Source organism: Pagrus pagrus, assembly GCF_965226575.1.
Source record: "Pagrus pagrus genome assembly, chromosome: 7".
NCBI classification, from domain to species: Eukaryota; Metazoa; Chordata; class Actinopteri; order Spariformes; family Sparidae; genus Pagrus; species Pagrus pagrus.
In genome coordinates this window covers 27,498,148-27,522,579 of record NC_140191.1, presented here as the reverse complement: position 1 = coordinate 27,522,579, position 24,432 = coordinate 27,498,148, and the positions used below count along the sequence as shown (strand labels likewise).

General features: G+C 40.9%; 2 protein-coding genes across 4 annotated transcripts; both read right to left on the bottom strand.

Moving 5' to 3' along the window:
* Nucleotides 1–1,118: 1,118 nt before the first annotated feature.
* LOC311260466 (lysosomal-associated transmembrane protein 4B-like) lies at nucleotides 1,119–14,083 on the bottom strand. 2 transcript variants are annotated; one of them, XM_084358295.1, is made up of 7 exons: nucleotides 13,811–14,081; nucleotides 12,695–12,806; nucleotides 9,856–9,929; nucleotides 9,329–9,451; nucleotides 9,036–9,134; nucleotides 6,686–6,781; nucleotides 1,119–2,401 (listed from the first exon to the last, which is right to left on the bottom strand). In XM_084358295.1, exons 1-7 carry the CDS (start codon nucleotides 13,904–13,906, stop codon nucleotides 2,321–2,323), a joined length of 681 nt encoding a protein of 226 aa, XP_084214421.1. In that variant the 5' UTR covers nucleotides 13,907–14,081; the 3' UTR covers nucleotides 1,119–2,320. The 2 variants fall into 2 exon arrangements, with proteins under 2 accessions (XP_084214421.1, XP_084214422.1); XM_084358296.1 differs by lacking the exon at nucleotides 1,119–2,401 and adding an exon at nucleotides 2,410–5,780 and having other exon boundaries at nucleotides 13,811–14,083.
* An 842-nt stretch (nucleotides 14,084–14,925) lies between these two features.
* On the bottom strand, nucleotides 14,926–23,992 carry LOC311259873 (protein LYRIC-like). Of its 2 annotated transcripts, none has more exons than XM_084357250.1 (13): nucleotides 23,343–23,992; nucleotides 22,973–23,092; nucleotides 22,189–22,267; nucleotides 21,618–21,791; nucleotides 21,178–21,228; nucleotides 20,841–20,981; nucleotides 19,502–19,582; nucleotides 19,317–19,385; nucleotides 19,057–19,202; nucleotides 18,104–18,214; nucleotides 17,657–17,764; nucleotides 17,335–17,413; nucleotides 14,926–15,928 (listed from the first exon to the last, which is right to left on the bottom strand). In XM_084357250.1, exons 1-13 carry the CDS (start codon nucleotides 23,670–23,672, stop codon nucleotides 15,864–15,866), a joined length of 1,554 nt encoding a protein of 517 aa, XP_084213376.1. In that variant the 5' UTR covers nucleotides 23,673–23,992; the 3' UTR covers nucleotides 14,926–15,863. The 2 variants fall into 2 exon arrangements, with proteins under 2 accessions (XP_084213376.1, XP_084213375.1); XM_084357249.1 differs by having other exon boundaries at nucleotides 17,287–17,413; nucleotides 23,343–23,991.
* Nucleotides 23,993–24,432: the final 440 nt, after the last annotated feature.

Below are 24,432 nucleotides of genomic sequence, written 5' to 3'. Positions count from 1 at the left end.
TAAAACAGCAACTCTGTAGATACATTTACTGACATATAGCCGGGTCTAAACCCCTCATAAGGGGTATAACTATAGTTTCTCGTTAAGATATAAGTTGAATATGCATGAGACCTTAACCTTGCTTATGTTTTAATCTCACATTAAATAATGAAATGCTTCAACGTTTCTTTAAGCAGCCTTTATGTTTTCAGATTAAAGGATAGGGTCAACCCAAAACATCCTCCAGGTCCACCTTTTTCTACTTATTGTAAGAAATGATGTTAAGATGCTGGGATGTCAGACATTTATCATGTTTAAAGATTTTCCCCCCAAAAGGAAATACTGTTCACTTATACTGTCCTGCAGTCTAACAGGTCAGAGCCACTGTGAAAGAGGTGCATTGTAACTTTACAAGTGATGCTTGGACAAACTCTCCACATCCTCATTTGAGCAGCAGTTTATGGAAAGACCTGGCAAGTAAAGTCATCATAACTCCAACTGCTGTGGGGGTACCTGCCTGCCACACAATGAGCACTTTTATACACAGTCACCTCTCAGTAGTAGTTTCCAGGGGCACAGTGTAAACTGTAGAAACAATCAGAAACATCTTCCCTTTAAATCATTTGTTCATAATGAATGAAAAAAGAAACATAAAATGCATCTTGTCCGGCGTAATCCAAGTCTCCTAAAGTCCTGAGATCCCAAATTTTAATAAAAGTAATTTACACCCTCAACATGCAGTTGGGGTCGTGCACCCACTTCAGATGAGGTATAGGTTTTAGCTCAGCAGCCACAGTGAAGAGTTCAGCTTTAAAAATAACGTTTTTTCAAATCAATTTGGGATTTGTGGACTTCTAAACGCTTGGATTGCGCCTGACAAGCTGCATGGAGCCATTTAATGTTTTTTCTTTTTTTTATTGTTTTTCACATATTAAAACAAGTCCCCATCTACTTTAGTTGTTTAAGAGAATGCTTTAATGTTGTTTTGCTGTGAGGCTCCAGAAAGTTTATGTGCACTACGAATCATCCTACTGTTTATCGGCATGGAGCTCAGTAGATAAGGACTGAATTTTAATGTTGGGTTTTCCTTTAGTGGACTAAGTTGAACTTCACATTCAAAATAAAAACACAAACATCTGTCAGTGAAATCAGATTTTAATAGACAAATAAATGCCACATCTTTATTCCTCATACAGCAGCAGTCTTAGGGTTTGACTTTTGTGTCCTTGCAGGACATTTTGGGTCCAGGGAGCAGCTTGCCAATAACTGCATCTGGTGGAACAGACATGTGTGTTTACACGGACCAGAAGCTCCCATTGGCTTGATAGAAAAAACACAACCAGGTTCCATATTTATTGAGATCCTGAACGTAGAGAGGCCCGATCTAGAATCACTGCACCAGGTTCCCTCGAGTAACTCATTCATAAAGACTTGAAAGAGCAAACTGATTCCAGATCAGTGCTTCTTCTGCACTGTCAAAATAGATAAATAGCAGCCCAAGACATTTCTCGTCACTCAGTAGAAACACACAATTACATTTAAAAGTCATGAAGGTCAACTGGCACAACTCAACACTCGTGATTTTTATAACACAAGACAATTCTGTCTGCAGTTGAATAAAACAGTAAAAGAGGGTGATATGTTCGATATACACTAGGTTGCTCTTTGATCATGTCAGAATACAGGCAGACGCAGTTCTTTGGAAAAACTTCCAGTCAAGGTGAGACCTCACACATGGATCTACATAAAGGGCACCCCGTCAGAGAGAAAGTTATGAATAAAGGCAATCCAACCCTGATCACGAGCAGAGACGAGACAAACAGGAAACACATGATCTTCACGTATTACTCTGGGCAATAAGATCGTTTGTTTTTGCATTTGTGCATAAGTTAAATATGTCTATTAAAGGTAGGACACGTAAAATACTGTTACAGGTACACACACAGCATAAGTAGAAATATATAGAATCATCTATCAAACTTTCTAGTGCCTTATTACATCCAGGTTCAAATGCATAAAAATGCACATCATTTCTGGTATTACACTAACAGAAACAGAATGGATATACAGAAGAGTTACAGCATCAATAATATAAATAAATAACAGGAAGGGATGAGAGGTCACGGTGGTGGTAGAGTTGTGTACGTGTGTGTGTGTGTGTGTGTGATGATTTTGTGTCAGTGCATGCATGGCTGTACTGTAATGTGTGTGTGTGTGTGTGTGTGTGTAGCAACAATATATCTATGAATATACTGTACACCGGAGAGGCAGTGTGGTGCATTAATTTTCACTGGGGTTTTATTAACAGCAGGGTCCAGGCAGCAGGATGCTGGGAATGTTTTCATGCTGTAGCGGTGGTGTAAGGTGGAGGAGGCTGCTTGGGAGGGACGCTGACACTGTCGTCATACGGAGGCAGCAGCACCTGGAGACGAAGAGGAGGAAGAAGAGATTTTGGTTAGTTTAGTTGTTTTATCAAGTGACCTCCTAAAAGAGCAGGTACCATTTACAATCAATGGTGTTGATCTAGTGTCAAATAGAAAGCGATGATAAGTCTGTCTGAGCCATCAAGCAACATATTTTACATCGGCAAAAATAATTAAACAGTAGAAACGGTGCTTTGGATTAGGAGTTCAAATGGCATATTATGATTTCCTAATAAATAGGTTAAACTAAAGGATTTGAACCAAATATGATTATGTAACATCTACAACTGAAGCCTGTAAGGCAAGCCAACTTTATTTGTGTGGCACATTTCATACACAGAGAGAATCAAACTGGTGAACAGGAAGCACTTTCAAATTAATAACCTGAATTAATGACATGAAAGGAGTCGTATGAAATGGAAAAAAATAATCCAAATGATTATTAGAACTCATTAAATCATTGTATTGCATTTATTGTTAAAAAGTTATATTAAAATAGTTCCATTCAAATGAATCCAAATTAATTTTTTATACCTCATGGAGCACAAAGTTGCAGTCGTTAAGGATTGTACTCTACATTACTAATCAGCAACAGAGGGTCACACTTTACAAGATCACACACACAAGACGTGATGCAGGAATTGCAGTGGCAATGAATACTTCTAACCGCCTGCTCCTATTTTTGGTTCAGCAAGGACGACACGGTTACAAATACTGAAAAGCTTGTGTGTATGCAAATGTATGCTGATAAAAAATATGTTAATGTGCCAGCACCACACAAATAGATGCGTGATGAGACTGAGTTGAGAGAGCTACTGTGGATGACAGCACAGGAGAAGCTGTAGCCCTCTGAACAATATGATACGGTATGTTTTGTTGACTAATAAATGATAAGAGATGTATTTTGGTCCTCAGCTGTCTGCCGGGCGGCAGCCAAGCAATTAATTTGTGTTTCAAAACAAAAAGGTTGATGTAGTACACAGAAAGTGTCCTGAATAATGAGGCTGCTGAATAAGATATAGGACACTATGCCATGTGAAAAAAACAAAAACCAAAGCAGGTGTTAACATCCAGATTTAGTTTTAAAGCTGTACACAGACTGACAGTTTCCTTTGGACACGTCTCTGTTCTCTGTTCAGTGTCTAGTGTCTTGTCACTTTGTAGATGACAGATGCAGAACTGAAGTCCCACCACTAGGAGAGAAAATGATAATGATGATAATGAAAATGATGAAATTTGTCTGAGAAATCTTGTGATTCTAACCCTCTTCTCTGCTCATCTCGTTCCTGGGTTATTTGACTGTGTGGAGTCAGAACATCTGACGTGTGACTCAACACTCTTGGTTTTGCTGTTGACATGATGGCTAACAGACTTGGAGGCTTTCTCAATGGTTCAGTTGACTTCATATACAACAACACCATGTGTGTGACCTGTCTCCAAACAATGAGCCATTGAGGGCTTCAGTAAACACAGACGGACTCCCGCTTTCCATTGTGAATGGTTCACCTTCTGATCTCTTAAAGGTGACATGGACATTAAGTAATCAATAACCTTTAACATCCCCTGCTACAGACTAGATCCTCCTGCATGGATCAATGCTCACTTGAACTGTAGTGACCTGTAATTGACAGAAACGACAAATAGACATTCTCAGAATGACAGATTAGAATCTGGCTTTTGAGGGCAAAGACCCAACAGAAATGTCAGGTGGAGTGGATATACAGCGACTCAATATATTGTAAAGCTTCACCTCTTTATTATTGGCTTTTCTCGCCTCAGCACGTGACTTTTAATTGTTCTTCCTTCACTTCTAGTGAAAATGTCAGGAGATGTTTTGTTACAATATTGGCTAGAAACTGACTTTTTAAAGTGTGAAATCTCAGTGCAAAATATTATTTACATGACCATCATGCGATATGTAACATTTCTACATTAAATGTAAAAAAATGACCCGACCTTTGTTAGATATTTTGTTGAGTTTCAAACCAGATAAATGCATAATTTGACCCAAGAAAATGGTGTGTTTCATTTGGTCGCCTGTCTCTGTAATTACCATGGAAACATCAGATGAGTCAGGAGGGAAGTTGGAGAACGAGACTAAACATAACGTGAATAAAACTTTAAAACATTACCTCGTCTGCCTGGGTCATGTCAGACCGAATTTAATCAGCAGTGGTAGTTAATGATATAGACAACAGCTCCCATGATTCCCATGACTGAATTCAGTCTGTACCCTCTCACACTAACAAATAGATTGTTTTACTGTGTATGCAGATTTTGTTCAATGAGGCTTTTCATGGTTACATATTGTTTTACCTTTATTGCCATATAATGCACCTGTGTGTGCGTGTGTGTGTGTGTGCGTGGGTGTGTATGACTTTTCTGTACGTCCTGGAATTCACTTCATATGCAACACATTACTGGACTTTTGACCTAAGCACTCTATAACTGATGTACAGCCATGCAAGCTGCTAACCAAAAGCCAAAGACGTGCCTGTGGGATGTGGGGAGCTCTAATTAAATACGTCTGGCTCTAACTGAAAAAGCATACCTGCAGAGGTGAGGATAATGTGAGGAAATAAAGGGGCAGGCTGCTGGCACTTTTCACTAATGATGTCAGTGTGTTGGAGAGCTGCCTTCTGTTTCTCTCTTTACAGCTCAGGTGTTTTACCCATCAGGAGCCTGTGAGCGTCTCTGTTTCTTAAAAACATCACATTAAGTGTGTAAAGCTGTCGAGCGTGGTGGATTGTTTCAAATTGTGTGGAATGTTACACTCAGAGGAGTCTCACGCTGCAGACCGAGGAGCACAGGTTCCTCAAAATACCTGTGAAACCCAACATACTGCAAGGTCATATAGCAGTCTTAATGGAGCCAGTTATCGACAGCTCCTTATGTGTACGTGCTGAAATACAATTTCTCACAGCTGAACTCTTCTGCATTACGTGGCAGTCTAAACAGTTCATTAGTGTTTTTACAGCCTCATTTTTCTTCTCCCTTCTGCCCCAGTGTAAGTAGTTATAATGAGTGTGTGGGCAGCGTGGTTACAGTGGTCAGAGAGCCAGACCTGGGCAACAGGACACCGACAGGAGACCCAGAAACACCCAGACAGAGCTCACTTACTGTACTACTACTGTGCCTCAGCCACCGTCATAATGACTTTGCCAGCATGGAGCCTCATCTCTCAGCTCAAGTCTGTCATTCATCCATGCTAGCCTGTGTGAAAGTACCTGCTACTACAGCCCAACTTTATACTTCCTTCCTCCCCCAACATGATGACTTTACAGCTGCCAGACTGGCCCGAGCAGAGGAAACCTACGCAGACGATGGAAATGGTCTGGATTGAATAAGGAAAGCCATTTTTCCACAGGAGTTTGTTGTCTTTGGATACAAAAGAAAGGAGCAAATCAAGATCAAATATTGTTTTATGTTGGATCCCTAGATGACTATGTAGACATAAAGGGTAGTTTAATGGACTATGAATATGGTAACATATAGCACGATTGCACAGTGATGATGTTTTTTCTCATGTTCTCCTCTCGACTCTTACATTTTAATACTTCTCTTACAGTTAACGCTGACAAAAATATTTTTTCAGCTGTACACTGCATGTAAGCGAGCAATGTCTTTAGTATTAGTGTTGAAGTGAGAGTGCTCAGACCATGTAGAGCTTTTTTACAGCTCATCGGAAAATGTGATTAACATCCACACAGGTGGTCTGAGGGGCGAAAAAATGTTGAAATATTTTTTTCTACTGGTTTTGTTTAACTATAATGTGACTTCCCAGAAATCAGAACAGCTAAACAGAGCATAGACGCAGCCCAGTGTCGATGCACTTCCATCCCCAGTTGAACAAAACAGACTGGTGATATGCACTTTTTTTCTTATTATCAACAAACCCCATGAAAACATCAGAACCAACAACATATAACTCACTGTGCTGTGCCAAAGAACTCCATTATTGTCCAAAATCTATTTAAAGGGGCACTATGTAGTTTTGGAGAAGAAATGAAAACTCAGAATGTTAATATTTACAATATCGATAAGGTAATAATACAAACTGAGAAATATTTATTTTTTCCAAAACTCAATAAACAAGCTGTTCTCAGAGGAAAATAATGTCCACAGAACACTGTTTGAGGCTCAGAAGGTGGCAGGGTCCATGTCATTTACATTGTTTCACTAAGAACAAATGGGCTTGGCGTCAGTACCACAGATAGGCAGACCCAAGTCATCATGCTGATATGGACCTTATGGTAGAATTTAGATCCCCAGAGGTGACTTACTGTGGTGTCATTGGTCGTGACATAGAGCAGGATTTCAGAAGAGCCGCGGCCGGTCACATATCTGTAGCAGTTCCACACACATGCTATCAGGTAGGCCTGATGGAAAGAATGAAAGAACACACATTAGAAGCCTGCCTGTCGTCAATATCAATTATTATTTTACAGAATCTAAAATTCTACTTAGGGTTATGGTACACAATTATTTGGTTAAAGAGTAAACATGTATCTTCACGTGATGACACACAGGCACAGATTACCATGACATTTTGTGCAGACATGTATATCTCTTTTAGGATTAATTGTTACAAAATTGGTGATTCCTTTACTTTCAAAAATCTTTGGTTTATGACTAAATACCCACACAAATAATGACAATCCCATCAGCCTCAGCTTTCCTTTGTGTTTTGAGCTAATAAGCATGCTAACACGCTAAACTAAGATGGAAAACATGGTTTAAATTACAAGAGCTAAACAGCTACATGGTAGCATTGTCACTGTGAGCATGTTAGCATGCTGACGCCTGCAATTAGCTCGAAGCACCCCAGTGCTACAGTGGTGTTACGAAGTACAAAGTTGCTTAACATGGTTTCGAGAAAAACATGTTTTCCTCATTATTATGCAAATGTAGCGCCAAAATGTTCCTAAATATAATTGAGTTATCTCATCTCCAGAGAAGCTGACGTGTCCTGTTTTTTGCACACAGACACAGAAGGCACCATGACAACATGCACATCAGGTCTCATTGTGCACAAGAGACTGTTATAAAAATAAACTGTCTAATACTGAAGAAAACATCAAATATAGATAATAATCCATTCACTGAATTCAGTCTGCTTTCCCGTTCTGTCTTGGGGTAATACATCACTTCAGAGTAGCAAAAACAAGTTGCTGTTGTTCTCAGTCATCCAGGAATCATCTGGCTCTCAGCAGGGAGCTTGCTACTGGAACATCCCGGCCAAACACAACACCATCTGCTGCAGCCATCGGCTAGCACAAAGCAATGCCAGACTGAGCTCTGTAACTTCTGTATTAACCCAATTAAGAAGCCACGTTATGCTCTGACAGCTAGGTTATTTTAACGGCCCCCGCAGGAATATGCAGAGATCCATTTGCAGAGAGGCAGGGATCACTCAATTTAGCTCCCAGCCCGCAGCAATTCATACCGACAGTGTGATAATGATGCTGATGGTGCACAGCAAATTATTGCATCACACAGCAGCTGATCCACATGCAGATAAGGATAGCACATGGGGCTTCCAATCTTAAGATTCCCTTATCTTTGGCAGTCCAAACCATGTTATCAACTGCTGTTATCAACTGTAGCAGTTTGTCTTACGATCTCAGACTTAACATTGGTTATTAGAGAAAAGGCTTAGACACAACAGGGCCTCGAGCTGCTAACGTGAGCATGCTTACATGTTCAGAATGAAATTACAAACACGCCAGTGTTTAAGAGCCAATGTTTACTATGGTCATCTTCCTACTTTAGTGCAGGGGGTACCCAAACTTTTCCCTTACAGGGCCAAAACTGAACTTTAATGGTGGGACACGGGCTAAAAGCAAACACCTATTGTCTTGTTAAGATGCAAACTGGTACTAGGATCCTAAATTCCCTTAATTGACTGACTCCTGCACAAAGTGACCCTCTGACCGGCATTCACAGATTATGAAAAATAATGAATAATTAGGGATCCAACATGATTAAAGAGCACTTTTGCAATATGACAGCATAAACTATTTGTTAATGAATTTTTACAATTTCTGTGGTTTAGTGTGTTATTTTGCCAGCATTTGCTAACTAGCGCTAAAAAAGTAGAGCTGAAGTACCATGAATGTATGTACCTCTGTACCACGTGTCATGGCATCTAATAGTTGCTGAGATATTTCAGTCTGACCGAGGTGGTGGATCAACTGACACTGCCACCCCAAGAGCCAGGCCACACGGTTAAAAATATACAAGTGATTGACAAGTTTATCACTGCGATATCAAATCTTGCCGATAATGTGGGAAATCCAGCAGCAACGAAAAGATACTGTAGATACCATTCAACTATCAGCTATCAGAAATAACTTTATCCAGGGTCCTGGTATTATGCAGGCTGGCTCACTGTCATGTCTTACTGGGGTCTATCTTTCTCAGAAGTGGTAAAAGCAAATCTATTTCCACTCCATTTAAGACGACATAAAGTCGCATCTGGGCTGTAAGTTACATAAAAAAGCAGCAGCCCGTGTGACAGGGTTGCATAATACATACTTTCTGTTGTCAAAAAAAAATATGTTGTGAGCCTGGCAGACCTGCAAAGAACTGTAAGTGCAGCTACACGTATGAAGAAAATATGTGAAACGTCACCTTGAAGCCCAGAATACAGCCGATGAAGAGCAGCACAATGAGGACCAGGCACACGTTGCTGAGAGCAGCAATCTCCTCTTTGTAGGGGAAGTTATCAGGCTGCACGAGAGGAAAACATGAGCAGCAGAGACTTCATGTTAGGTAAAAAGAGCAGCAGTCTTTGGACAGTAATACTGACATGTGAAATGATACATGAGGCATCAAATGCTTACAAAACCCACAAAGAAGTCATTATCCTGCTGCATAATGTAGCCGACTTCACTCACAGGAGGAAAGCACTCGAGGTTTCTTACCAGTTGCTGCAGGTAATCCTGTATCGTGTTTGGGTAAACCACAATGCTGACAGCAACCAGGGTGTTGAGAGCAAAATCAAATAGTTGGTAGCAGAAAAATGGGATGATCCAAGCGGCACGCAGCTGAAACAGAGATATGTATTTTAGGTATTTATGATGTCTTTTAGCAGAGCTGAGCTCTTTAACCAAATGCTGCTGACATAAATCTGAGCTTGAACAGGGTCGCGGGGAGATTACGATGTGTTTAAGGTAATAAAGCAGGCTGTTTGGATTTGTTGTGTTTTCAAAGACTTCAGAAATAGATGTGGTGTATGTGTGTACAGTAGCAGACTGTCACATAAATGCTTTTTAAAATATTCTGAAAACCATTGAAGGTTCTCTGATTTCCACTTCTGCACACACACACACACACACACACACACACACAGGATTAGTATATAGGAGCACAGTATGTTCAGTTGTAATCGGCAGCATTTTGAGAGTAGCATTAGCAGCATTAAGAAAAATCTAATGAATCATCAGTTTACCTTGTATGCACCATATGTTGCCATCCCACAAATGAGTATCATCAGCAGAGAGATCGCTGAGGCAATGCACATGTCTGAAGCAGAGAGAGAGAGAGAGGTGTATTCAAAGTCAGTCACAGTCAGTGTAAGGTCACAGTGGTTGAGGCACATACAATGCCAAATCAAATTTCTGAAAATACAGCATTATGTACTGCTGATCTGGGGAACAGAAATTGTGTACAGAGGATAAATGACAAGCTGCATCTGTCAATCAGATATGGAATTAACTTCTACTCTACTTCGCTCCATGTCAGCATGACCTCACATCAACTCAACATAATAACATAACATCATTCTGTTACATAAGTATAATACTGGGCGAAACCAAAATACAGCACATGTGGCACGAATGGGGGAAAAAATCTGAATTCAGTTCAACATCTCTCTGTCCTTTGATCCATTAAAATGCCACATACATCTATTATAAACCAACAATAAGTATTTTGCAGCTCAGAGTCACAGGCTAAATCATATTTGCTCATAAAAGGACTTGTGAAAGTTTACAGAGAGGCAGTCTAATTGAGCTGAATGTCAAAAGGGCACGATCGGACCTTTAGAAAATCAAACACCAGTTACCCAAAATAAACCAAACTGCCACCAAGCCTCAAAGTCAATTAAATAGCTGAGAGAGTTTTGGACCTGCAGTAACTGAGTTCTGGGTCAGTGGAACCAAGCTGTGAACACAACACTGACATTATTGTCACCTTTTCAGCAGATATGGCAAACTTACAAACAAAAAGTTGTCTTTATGCAAATCTAGAAGATATGAAGCAACATTAGCATAAATTTAGAATTACGAGTCTGGCCGATATTCACTTTCCTGTTAGCTCTGTTTTCGCTTTCCACTGACTTCTTTTTAGAAATATTGGTCCCTTGAACGTCTAAATGCTCCACTGTGTTCACTAGCTAGATGCTAAGTTTTTCTGCCGGTCATTTGGTGCTGGACAGGTAGTGTACAGTGTGTTTATTGAGCTGTTCCACTCTGAACAACATCATGGGAACGTTGAGCCTAGCTTAGCTTAAAGACTGAAAGCAAGGGACAACAGCTATCTTGGCTCCAATAACAAAATCTGCTCACCAGCTCCTCTAAAGCTCACTAATTATCATAATTAATGTCATTTGATTAAGTTGGACACATAAAGAAATGTAAAGACAACTATTTGTAGTTTCACAGGGAGTTACTGTACGTGCTGTAAATATACTTTAGAGTAAAGACTGAAAGCAAGGGAAAGAGCTGACTCGGCTCTGTACGCAGATAACAAAATGCAGCTACCACCTCCTCTGAAGCTACTTAACTGACATTTGAAGTCTTGTTTCTTTAATTTTGACACATCAAAATATGAAATAATTGGTATTTTTACAAAGAAATGTTCCTGGCAGAAGAGTTGGGAGGTGTATTTGTCAACTTTGGAAGGAGACATGCTAACTGTAAGCTACTGCTGCCAGTCTGTATGATGGCTAAGCGGGGTCATGCCTATGTTCCCACACCCCAATGGTCCCACAGCCCTATGTTCCCACACTTTTTGGGTTAGGGAAGGGGAAGAGGTTAGGGTTAGAGAAAGGGAAGGGTTGGGTTTAGGGAAGAGGGAGAGGTTAGGGTTAGAGAAAGGGAAGGGTTGGGTTTAGGGAAGGGGAAGGGTTAGAGTAGGAACATAGGGCTGAGGGAACATAGGCATGCTCCCGGCTAAGCTAAGCTAATTGCCACTAATGAGTGTACGAGTGGTATCAGTCTTCACACCTAACTCTCAGCAAGAAAGCAAATACATGTATTTCCCAAAACAAGTCAGAGAGCACTGTTCATTGCTTGGTGGTTTATTTTTTTGTCTCTCTCACAGCTTGATGTCCTGTTTTTAATATTGGAAGCCCCAGCTGGCTGCTGTACAAGCTTTCATTCTGCTTTGAATGATATTTTTGTGCCAATGCACCAAAAATAATGACTAGAGTCTCTGTCAACAAAAGCCCAGTATCAAACACATGCTGAGTTATTTGGCTCTAGAATCACTTTGAGTTGATCATCAGATGTATTATTCAGTGGAGTTAGCAGCATATTTACAACCAATATGGACTGTCAGAAGTTACAAAAATTAGAAAACCACACAACAACTGTCACTACAGCTTGTTGTTTGTCAAATCTGAATATTGCTAAAGTGCAGGGCTAAAATAACTGAACAACTTTACAGCATTTTGTATACCTATGAGCAGAAGACATCTTTCAGGCTGAGAGTGTTTCTAATGCAGGGGTGGCAGCCGGCAGTGATGGATCATGGGACACCCTAATCCCTTGGAACTGGGACAAAACAGTCATTCCCAATCAGAGGCTACCAGCAGCGTGAGCTGCGGCCCACCTTCAGTCGGACTGTTCCAGCACACCTGGTCTGTTAAGAAGGCTTTTTAAATGCTCTGCACAGATGGACATTACGCTTGCACGTCTGTGGCTTTAGGTGTTTGATTCAATAAGAAGTGCTGACCGACATCTAGACGGATGTGTGAGGTCATTCTAATAACACAATCAATCATTCTATTAGTCAGCTGACAACCCTATTGAGCCTATCACCCCGCCAGCAGAGATTAAGTCATCCGTCACGGCCAATTGTAGGAGATTTAGTTTCAGGTGAAACCGAAACACTAGAGAGGGCGATGGAGTTCCCTTACAGAATACAAACAAGCACATACATTTATATGTCAGAAAAGCTGCTGCGGTTTAGGAACACAAAGACTCGTAACAATTCAGATGATAGTGGGTTTGTGGAACTACTTATAGGACATTTACTGGAGAGTACTGGCCTTCTGGGCTACTTACTGGCATCATCCATAACATCCAGGTCATTGGCCAACTCAGCACTGGTCAGGTGGTACTGCTCAGGATCACTGAGCGCTGTGAGCAGGATGAGTAACACCACGGCATTGATGAGCTTAGGGGGAAAAGGACATATGGGCAGATGAAGGCAACAATATGGGCAGGCAGGCGGAGGCTAAAATGGGCAGGTGTCAGTGGAACAGTTAGAATGAGAAAGGGGGCAGAGGCTGAAGGTATTCTGACGCGTAAAGATCGTAATACCAATGTACTCTTTCTATACATCATGTCCAAACAGTGACTGAACCAAATAATAAAAACCCTGTCCTAGAAATAGTGCAGCTATTTTAGATTACATATCTGAAGAAAAAGCTCCAAGTGCAGGCACATACGTCTTTGTTTTGGTCTGGCTGGTGCAGCTCATTATGCAGATGACTCATACATGCCCATTGATCAGGTGAATGTAATGGAAAATTCTCTGCAGTCAATAGGCAGCCTGACACAAAAGCTGCCACCTGAAGAGCCCAAGTGCTAATTTATTCATAGGGAGCAGAGGGAGGATTTTTCCACATGTGGTGTTTGGTTTAGTTAACCCTCTCCTGCGCATTCAGTTTAACAGCATGATGCGTTGAACAGAAGATATCTCACATTAAGAGCTTAACAGCACAAAAAGAAGGTACATTGTTCATAAAAATGGCAAACAGTTGTTTTATATGTGAAAGGTTCCCAATCTGAAGGGTATAATGATGTAGAGGAGCCTTAAACTAAAACTCAGTGACTAATGCCTATTTTATAAACACAACACTCCTTTACAGGCCTCTACAGGTACACGAACACACCAGTAACCTTACACTATCAATTTATATACATCACCTATGAAGACATATAACAAAATATAGGCTATACTTTAAAGTTTACTGCTATATTCTTTTAAAAGAGGAGAAACATGTGATCATTTCCATGTAGTCAGACTTGTGTTCTAATAATAATGGAATAAAAGCCAGCATGTTGATAAGATCCTGCAGGCTGTGTGAATGCTTTCTGATGAGGTCATGTTTCCCATACGGTGTTTCTGGATGTCTACATGGGTGCAGAGAGTGACAGGCAGTAGGCGTTGCTCACCATGTACCAGACCCCCAGGATGATGGTTCCTGTGCGGACATGGCAGCACAGACAGCAGCTTGTGGAGTACCAGCGGTCCCACGGGGAGATCATCATCTTGACTCTGATTTATCACGACTGAGCGCGCATTGAGAAACGATGTCGGTGTTCGTGAAAGAGACGGACCGCGCTGTCCTGTCTGCGTCCGCCGAGCGTCGGTGCTCGCTGAGGAATGACGACCGGGACCAGACTGCGTCTGACCTGTCCGTTACTTATCACCGTGAGCAGCTTAACGGCACGGAGCGGCGGGCGTCAAGCCAGCGTCAGGATGAAATATAACTTCCGGTTTCAAAATAAAACCCCGAGAATAATTGCATTTTTCACTATGAGGTACAATGACTATCAGTTATTATCTAAATAAAAGTTGTAAGAAAGTCTCTCTAAGATAGATTAAACAATAGTGTCCGTTATCTCAAATTTTGCCTTAAAATAGTGACGTATCTTGCAATTATATTCTCATTTCTTCGATTGTTTAGTTTACAGAATGTAGAGGAAATAAAAAAAAAACTCAGCTGCAAAAGCTGCCGAGGCAACATAATAAACATGAGATAGGTTTACTTCTTCAGGACATGTCAATGCCCCAAACTCTGTGTTCTCGTGAATTATAGACCTGTTTCAAACTGCCTAGTAACAGCCTGACAGTGTGCGGCTGCTCCTGCTTCCGGTCTCATTCTGGTCAACTTGACGCAGCTAGATAAAGGCGCATTAACCAGTCCTGCTGATGATAAACAAGGGAGCGTGTGGCCGACTAGATAGGATCAAATCCGGTGATGTAACCCGGAATGTCCAGAATGTTAGAGGAACACTTTAAATCGAGAAATTACAGGTCGTGTCTTTTAACAGCATAGTGACATTGTTCAAATTCCAACTACTTCTCCTGCATTTTCAATCTCCCCTGATGTTTCCTTTCTTTTAATCCAAACGTCAAATTCTCTTTTTTGATTTCCGGTACAGCAAGCTTTTATTTTCTATATTTAACCTGCAGGCCTGAAGCTATTCCCAGACAGCTGATGAAAGTAGACACAGTAGTACAACACAGTAGTGGGTTGCTGACCTAAAAAATACAGAAACCAAAACATAGAAAAACTGGCCTTTATTTAGTCTTTTTACATATGGCTTTAGCTTTTCTTTTATTACAAACAGGTTTTACAAAAGGTTCCGAAGACTTTCGAATCAACCACAGGTGGAAAATCATGAAGATGTTGACTGCAATGGTACACCTACGATCAGAAGCTCCCACACGGCTCTGGCCACAAAGCAGTCACAGATAGTAAGAACAGCAAGGAAACAGTTGTCTCGAAACACCGCAGTACAACATCAGACAAGGGACAAACCAGATGGACTGGGTCAGTTGAACTGTTGTAGTCACAGATAAGAATGCAAAAATACAGAGCAGACATGATTCCCTTTACTGCACCCAATGATGCTCAAGTCTCATTCAAGTGACATACGTTTACACCCTTGTTGAGCCAAACCGTTGATGTGAAATAGACATTTGATCTCTTCACTCACTGTACCATCATGGCTCACAAATGTAAGAGCAAAATAAAAGACCGCAAAAGCAAAGGCCAGTTCATCATTATGGCCCAGTGTTGTGTGACCTGATGCATGTTGACCGCTTTCATTCTCTACACAGTAAACTCCAGCCGTTAGCCACCACAACATCAAATTTCTAAACATGATCAGTATTTTCTATATGTCTAATTACTACAATACAGCTCTCTCAATCAGTATTTTGATTCAGTGGAATTAGGAGACAGAATCAAGAGTATCAAATGCATTCTTAAAAATCATTAACACCGCATTACATTAGATTGCACTGCATCTAGTTTCAGTTTTCAATAATCCTTCGGCCGACACTCGACGTGTATAAAAGTCGTTTCAATTTCCAGACAGGTTTTAAGGTTTTAAGTCCATCATGAAGACCTTAGTTCAAAGTTCTTGTCACAAAAGGTGTTGCATAAACAGGATATGAAGTCTTTTGCATACAGAGGTCTGCAGAGTGGACTCAGTCTCATGTCTCTCTCCTCGCCTTCTTCTTCTTTGCCGGCTTAGGCGCTTGGATCTCTTCAGGTTTTTCTGTGGAAACAAAAAGAGACAGAGATTAGTCACCCAACATCAAACATGTGATTCACACCACTAAGTCAGCAAGATCACACTTCCATTTGGTTCACTGCTGAGAACAGATTTCATTAACTTCTGTTCTTACCACCGTTTTCCAAAAGTGTCACTCTGGCATGACGGCTCACATAATGATGCTCAGAAAAAGAGAATACAAGGACAAAAAGACCAGCAAGTGTGCATAAATGAGCACAGATTCCTGCCTTTAGGAAGGTTTCAGAAACCTTCTCTTGGCTTCAGCTTAATAATGTAACTGGTAAATACTTATCTGATCTTGGCTCTTTATCAGAGGAACCACAACTTTATATATTAGAGATGAATGGTTTATAGAACAAGATGAATGTAAATCACAGCAGTTACACACAAGCAAGCACCCTCACACACACATGCATGCACGCGTGTCTATAGATATATATAGAGAGAGCGATATGTGGCTATGAAATAACCAGGTCATGTAAAGCTATCTCTAGGTAATCAGATACCTGTGACAGTCTGACTAGGAGCAAGATAGAAAAGCTGTTCCAAAGCCATAGTATTAAAGGGATAGTTCAGGTCTTTTCATGTGGGGTTGTATGAGGTAAAAGCACCAAAATATAGTGTACTCTTAAACAGATGCATATTTATTTTTTGGTGGGCCTGCTTTTATGCGTCTTGCTGTAGGTACCGTTTAGCAGTAAAATGCTCTGCTTTCCTGTCGATACTACACGCTGCTGCACCACACGGGGAGAGCTGACAGTCATCTACTGCAGGTAATACACTGACTAGGGATCATTTCCTCATACAACCCCACATCAATAACTTGTATCAATAAGTGAGATCCCCTGTGGCTTTTCCTAATGTCTGTTTTTGTAATTACCTTATAAAAAGCTGAACAAATTAAACTGGAAAAAAGAAAGCTGGTTGGAGCTTGGAAGGCCATTTTACAAAGACAGACTCGACATCTGGCAATAATTCTCAAGCCTCCCATCATTTCCTCCACCTCCATAAATCACTAACCCAGACAACCTGACTAACTGAGATATCTCAATTTATGTACTAAATATGAGGGAAATTGTTCATGGTGTATGTAAAAGATTTTTATTAAAAAAAGGAACCCTGACTGGGCTAGTATCACATCACAAGTTATCAAGTAACTGCATCATTTTATAGAAACATGGATTAGTACAATGTTTTACTTGATATATGCTAGTAAGAGTGTAGACCACCAATGCAGGCCTCAATTTAAATTTGAATTGTAAATTGGAGATATTTCCCCTGGATGATTCTGCCTTACCCTCAAGAATTTGTATTGCCTTCAGTATGGCTAATCTGCTTACTTTGTTGTGTTGGAGCAGAGAGGTTATTCTGCTTGGCAGTGGGCTCACCATCAGTTGGCTTCTGTGGCACTTGTGTGACAGGGGGTTTCTGGGATATGTTGTCCTTCACTGGTTGCTCCACTCTGGCCTTTAAGAAAGGAAGAAACATGATTAGTATTGATCAGATTAAAATCCATAAACCTGTTACAATTACAAAATACTGCACATGGAAAATGTATGTCTATCTGCCTAATCTCAATATAATTTGACTGAATTACATGATTACATATATTATTCACATCCCTTTTTCATATTAAACATGACATAGCAGGAACTGCTCTGTGGTTCTTTTGGATGATCTGCTCTCGTGTCAGATATTAGCAGCACCGACCTCGACAGCAGCTGTTTTGACAGGCTGGACGGCAGCAGTATTCTCCTGAACAGGTGGCTGCTTCTTAACCGAGGCTGCAGTTGCCGCCTCCTTCTCTGGCTCCTCGCCCTTCACAGGACACAAGGACACAAGCCAAGTTTACACCCAACTGTGCAGTAAATTCCTAGAAAACTTTGGAAATTTCAAAGACTAAAATATGAATTAGTTGATCACCTGGGCCAAGAGAATAAAAAGCTTCTGAATGGATAGATATAATTAGATTCTACAGGTTAGATGCATCCTGTAGTACACGCATTAAAGTACACGGCCACAAAACACTGTACTTGGAGTGTTAAGTCGCACTACTGTCAGGCGTTCGTGCTTTTTTTAGCTCAAATTTGGCGAAACAAATGCCTAAGTTACATCTATTTCTGCACTGTGTTTGTGTGAATTCTCATTAGCAGTTACCTGGCCAGCTGCCTCCTCAGCAGCCTTCTTCTTCTTCTTTTTCTTCTTTTTAGTTTTAGCTGACCCGTCAGCAGCACTCTCTCCCTTGTCCTTCTCATCTTCATCATCGTCCTGACAAACACACATGGATAAAACATGACTAGAAATTAAAAACACAGCATTACACCAGAGCAGCCAATATGGCATTGGAAGTCTGAAAATTTGTTAGTAATCGTTAACTGTTTCATCATTTGCACCTATGAAATAAATGTTTTTTTTAAAGCTGTGGTCCATTTTATTTTACTCTTAAAATCTTATTTACGTGTCTTTTCTATTGCATTGCGTTTCTATTATATCTTGTCTTAATACCTTACTTATGTACAGCATTTCAAATTTCACTTTGAAAGGTGCTATACAAATACTTTTACCTTGCCCTCATCACTGCTTGAAACTACTTTAGCTGCTACTAGTATATCTCATCTGAATCTCCAACTAAACTAGTTAGAAATCCTACACTTGGTTGCCACCTGGTGGTAGTATTAAGAACACCATTGACAGACAGTAATCCATGCCACTATACTTAATACGTTATAACAATTCCATTGTGTTATTCAAGTCAGTCATGCTATTAATTAGTGTTTCACATGCAATGACAAGTCAAAATGTCTGCCATGAAGCATGTTTAAGTATAATCTGTGTAGATCTACTCAGTCCTGGGAAGCTGTCTGATCTGCCACAATTACAGACACCTCTGTTCACCTTTAAATAAAGACCTAAAGCACAACAAAGGCTGTGTGTACTCAGTCTATTGTGTTGAGTCACTACTATGCGCAGCAGGGCCACAGTCAGTAACCAGGACAGCCACCCTGGGGCCGGCACCCAGGGGAGTCATCAATTACTGGCTTGTTATTTTTAAAACTTCAAGGTAACTCTTCTAACACCCAAGTTATGTCCCAAATCCTGAGCATACTCACAGCCGCCGCAATCAGCAGATTAACCTTGGCGGATTCAGGGATGGGCTGCTCCTGAGCGGGAGGGGGCTCAGGAGTAGGCTCTTCATAGTTGCCCCAGACTTCAGCGGGGGCGTTCCAGTCGGAGCTGGGGTCGACTGAGCCACCATCTGACAAACACAAAGAACATCAGACAATAGTTACAAGTGCAAATTAGTATCAGAACTATAAAGTTACATCAAAGCTAAATAGAGCACTATATAAAATCAATATATTGGCCTTACTGAGTCCAGACCACTCGTCTTCCACTCTGGGCTGACTGAGCCAGGGCAGGCCCATCCCAGGCTGGGGCTCTAAAAAGACACAAGAACAGGAGTCGGCCTACTGTCCACCAGGGAGGCCATGGAAAACTCTGCCTTTGCCAGGCTCAACCTGCACGTGTCACAGCAACAGTTTATTGCATACTTACCAGCAGAACCAGCACTCAATCCAGCTAAAGACACATTACGCTCAGTTGTTGGTATCACCGCCTCAATCATAGTCCACGTCTCTGAAACACACACATTTCACATATGCTAAGATATCACTGCTCGCTTAAAATAACTGCTCTCTAACAATGTGCAGACATGATTTTTGATTAGGCAATTCTCTGGCTCCATACTGAAAGGATAATTACATCTGTTCCCCTCCAACCTGAGCTGTAGCTTTCTAGCTTTTGACAGGATGCCAATCAAGTCTGACCAGTCATTTGTTAATCTCTATAGAAACTGGGGAAAACAAAATAATTGCTAGCTCTACTCGTTGAACTTAAGTAGAACTTTCAGTAGCTCTTTGCCTCAGCTTCTTGCCTGAAGAATTTGGAAAATTTTAATTTCAAAATATTAACAGCTAAATTAATCCTTTAATCCTCCATTGAGCCTTTATTAAAATCTTGTTATATTAGTTAGCTGATTTTCTTATTTTATATATATTTGTGTTTTATGTACTTTTGCTTAGAATAATTAACTTAAATGATTATCTAATTATTAAAATCTTTGCTGATTAATTTGCTATTGGTCAACTAATCCATGCAATGTTGCCAGTCTAATTCTAATCTGAGTCCAACCTTTGCAAGAGCAAGTTAATCAACATCACTTCCTATCCTGAAAACACAATTAGACAGCCTCTAAATGATGCACCAATCACTTTATTTTTTCTCCATTTACTGAATCCGCTACCAAAACACATCGATCTGACACCAGTTTTCTTTTTCTCATTGAAACCTGGAAAGCTTATAGAATGGAACTGGGTGGGCTTGGTCTTAATGTGCAAGGTAACATGAGGCTGCCTTACAATTCACTTCTCAAGTAGATATTTGCAGGGGAAACAATCCCACCATTAGGTCCATTTAGTTTTGAATAGTAAATGAAGTTCATGTGATATGGTCAAAGGCTCAAGAACGGCTACTAAATAAGCCTTGTGGTCAGATTGATTTTACAATTGCCGTTTCCAAGGTTTAGAATGAACTTTGAACCCAAGTCAGGTAGATAAATTGTTTTACAATCATTTTCATGTAATGTCAATTACTCAGAAACAGACTTTAATGTGGATCAGTCATATCTGCTGACACCTGGTACATTTATTGTGGTTGACACTGGCAATACCAATCCAGCTTATCAATCAGTGCACCACTGCCTCTGACACTGCAATGATATAGTTATCAGGCTTTAACTTCTTCATGAAACGCCATACATTTTCTGAAGCATTACACTGACACATGTAGGTTTCAACAACAAATCAATTCAGTAATAGAGATAAAACATTATTACCATCAATATCACCACTCAACCGTGATGCTGGTTCTCTATTGGTTGTCCAGGGACCCTTCTTAGTGGGAACGGTGTGAGCAGGCACCTCTACAGCCATGTCAGTCATAGCAACAGGAACTGCTGCCACCTCGGTGTTGTTAACTAATAACAAAAAATGAACACTTGGTACTCAGCCAGAATAAATAGATCAGTTAGGTGACACATCTATTATAGGAGCTGCCAGTGAGGCATATGAACTTTCAATCGATTAAATTAGAGAAATTAAAGAAAGACACCCAAAGCACTGATATATGATCAGTCAATGATGAATGATTAAGCATATTCTACTGATAATTACCTTGAGGTACAACAGCCTCAACCTTCTCTGCCTTCACTTTTGCAGATTCACCTGAAAAGAAAGAATTTAAAAAGATCAATAAATGTCAAGCACACCATCCATGAGAGCCTACTGGTGAAGGGACCACACGCACAAACATTTCAGGGACAACTCACTCGAGGCTCAATTCAATTCCCCTAAAGCCTCTATTTATAGTCCGTCCTGTCAACAAGAGACCAACCAAACGCAATAACAGCCTATACAGAACAACAGACAGAAATATCTCTCTCTAGGTGTCATATTAGGCTGTTTATCCAAGATGGCCTTATGAGTTTTTGCTTTGTGTCAATGTATACAAGCATAAAACAAGGTAATGTTGCAAACTCCTTTTCTCATCTTTTAAAACTCCTCAAAAGAAGAAAATCACCATCTAAAAGAAAATATACAGTTTTAAGAGGCACCTTTTTTCTTCTTCTGGTTGGCAGGTGCGGGTGCAGCAGGGGCCTTGGGCTGCTCTGGGGGAGTGCTCACGGGGGTGTTCCCTCCTCCAGGACTGGCTGAGCCATCACTGGAACTCTTGTCCTTCTTGCGTTGCTCACGCTTCTCCTTGTTGCTGACCTTGGTCTCCCATGTGCCTGAAAAGTAATATTGAGCGCAGTGAGGAATTAGTTGCAAAATACTGCAAGGGTTCATTATGGGATTAGTGAGGAAACATGGTATGGATTAGGGCAGGATAAAGGAACAGATGCAGAGACTAAACATATTTTGCTGAGAAAAAGAGTCTACTGCAGGTCCCATTCTACTGCAGTAAGTATGGTAGAAATAAGGCTGTTTTTCTTTTAACAAGGCCACATTCAAATTCACTAAAAACAGAGCACAGATGTTAGTTATCACTTAGTGGTGCAATGGCCTGATTACAGACTATGGTGGCTAAAAAACGAAACTAATACAGGCCTCCTCCATGTGTGTGACCATTCCCAGATATCACTTTGATTAAAACACTTAATTATAATGGAATTCATAATATTTCACCTTCTTCTGGTTCTTTGCCATCTGTCACTGTCTTGGTCTCCTTTAAGGCCTGTTTGGCCTTCTTCTTTGACTTCTTCACCTTTAAGAAGAGAAATATTGGGCATAAAGTAAAAATAACAAAAGTAAAAACTGACAAAGAAATTCACCTGGACTTGTAAAAAGGGCGTGAAAGAAGTGGAAAGGGCTACAGCTAAGGTATTCTATGCAGGACATAGGATTTCACATCCAAGAACAGCAACTGGGCAAGTGACCCCATGCTGACTTAACCATGGACACTCAATCAAATGAGCATGCTCAAGCCACGTCTATTTATAAGTGAAACTACATCCACTGTCCAAGACTCCCTAAATCTGCAACATATCCTTTCTGTTAGCACTATTTCCACCTCTTGGTGTATACACAAATACATCCTCTGACTCCAGGACCTTTAGATACACCGTTTGTGTTAATGTGTTATTTTGTAGTATCCAGAGTGTGGCATAAGATGAAAGGTTGTCCCAAGCCTGGAGCCATCCTTCGGGATTTTGCTGCATATGCAAGCTAAAAACTGTAACCCAACACTGGCAGCTGGCCTGGTTACATCATTGCAGGGGACAGCGAGAAAACGTGGGGTTTTCTGAACAGCTTTTCATGAAAGAGAACCCACGAAATAATTATGTGACTTATAAGCGACAAAAGCTATGTGAAATCATTTATTCAAGCACAACCTAGGCACTCCATTACATTTGACTAGATGTACAGGTCTCTATCCGTGTGTTGTCATGTCTTTGGTACAGCAAATTACCTCTGCAACCTTTTCCGTCTTGACCACTTGTGGGGGCGGCTGGTGATGTGGCACTATCTCTTCCGACACAATGGCTTCTTCCTGTGGTTCAGCCACAGCTCTTCCATTTGACTGAGCTTTCTAGAAGACACGTGAAGAAAAAAAATGTTGAGGGTCATGACCATTTTTAGCTATATTCCTTTCAAGCAATTAATATGTGACACCAGGGCTAGCATGGGCCAGTTCGGACACTAGCCTGAGGCTAGCTAGGGTTTTAGCAATGACATGAGATTCAACTGTCACTGTGGGGGTAGCTTGACAGCTAGCTTTGCTAACGGTCCTGCTATCAGGCTAGGATAGGGTGTAGACTGGTTTCATTTATTCTACGTACCTTTTCTCCCTTCTTCTTCTTTTTCTTCGGTTCCTCCGACTTGACAGGTTTACTGACACCTCGCTTAACTTCAAGGCCGTCGTCCACAGGGCTTACAGCAGGTCGTTTCTTGAAGATAGCCCGGCAGGTTGAGGCCCACAGAGCGACCATCAGCACCAGCCCGGTAAATGCCGCTAAGAGGATCACCCATGGCGGAATAAGCTCAGGCTTCAGTCCCAAATCCACACCGAGCTCGGAGCGCAGCAGCCCCAGGCCTTTAGACAACAGTTCATTCAGACGATTTGTGAGCAGCTTGACCTGCTGAGAGGCCGCGTCCTGCCACTGCTCCATTACTATTGTTTTTCAGACAACAGACCTATTAGTCACGCTTTGCTCACCGCTATTAGCTGCGCTAGCCAAGGGTGCTAGCTAAAAATAACGGAACGACTTCGACATGATGGAAGACAATTAATTCATCCCCTCCTCCGCCAGCAACATCGGCCTGGCCAGACAGCCAGTTAGCTACCTATATCTTGTACAGGCTGCGGTGACGAACAGCTAACTAGCCATCAGGCTAGCTGATATCATTGTAAGATAATACGCCGCCGTTAGCTGACCACCACCATGCATCCACTGTGACCGCGAGTAAAGCAGGTTCACCTCATATGGCTCCGTTTTGACTGGAGGAGAAGCGTTGCCTTCACTGTTGCTTGTAAACTAGACGTTCGCTTTGAATATCGCATCCGTATATGTAGCAGTGATAAATGTACATTGTAACAGGCATATAACAAAAGTTTAAAAAGTAAGTTTTTTTAAAACAATCTGTGTTTTCGTAGTTATTGTAATTTTGAAGACAACACATTTACTATGTGTTTTAATAGGCAGACGAAAGAGGAGGTTAATGCTTCGGTATTTCATTGCTTTAGGTTGTTATTAGGCAACATTTTTGCATCATATTTGCTATATGTTGTTGATAACGTGCTTTACCCCCATAAGATGAAAAGAGCCCGAGTTTTGGGTGTCATCTACTCGGACTTTCCCTGCCTCCTCAACTGAATGCACGTATTTCCTTTTTTGACAATTCATTTGAAGGCAACACAAACGGGCCGTG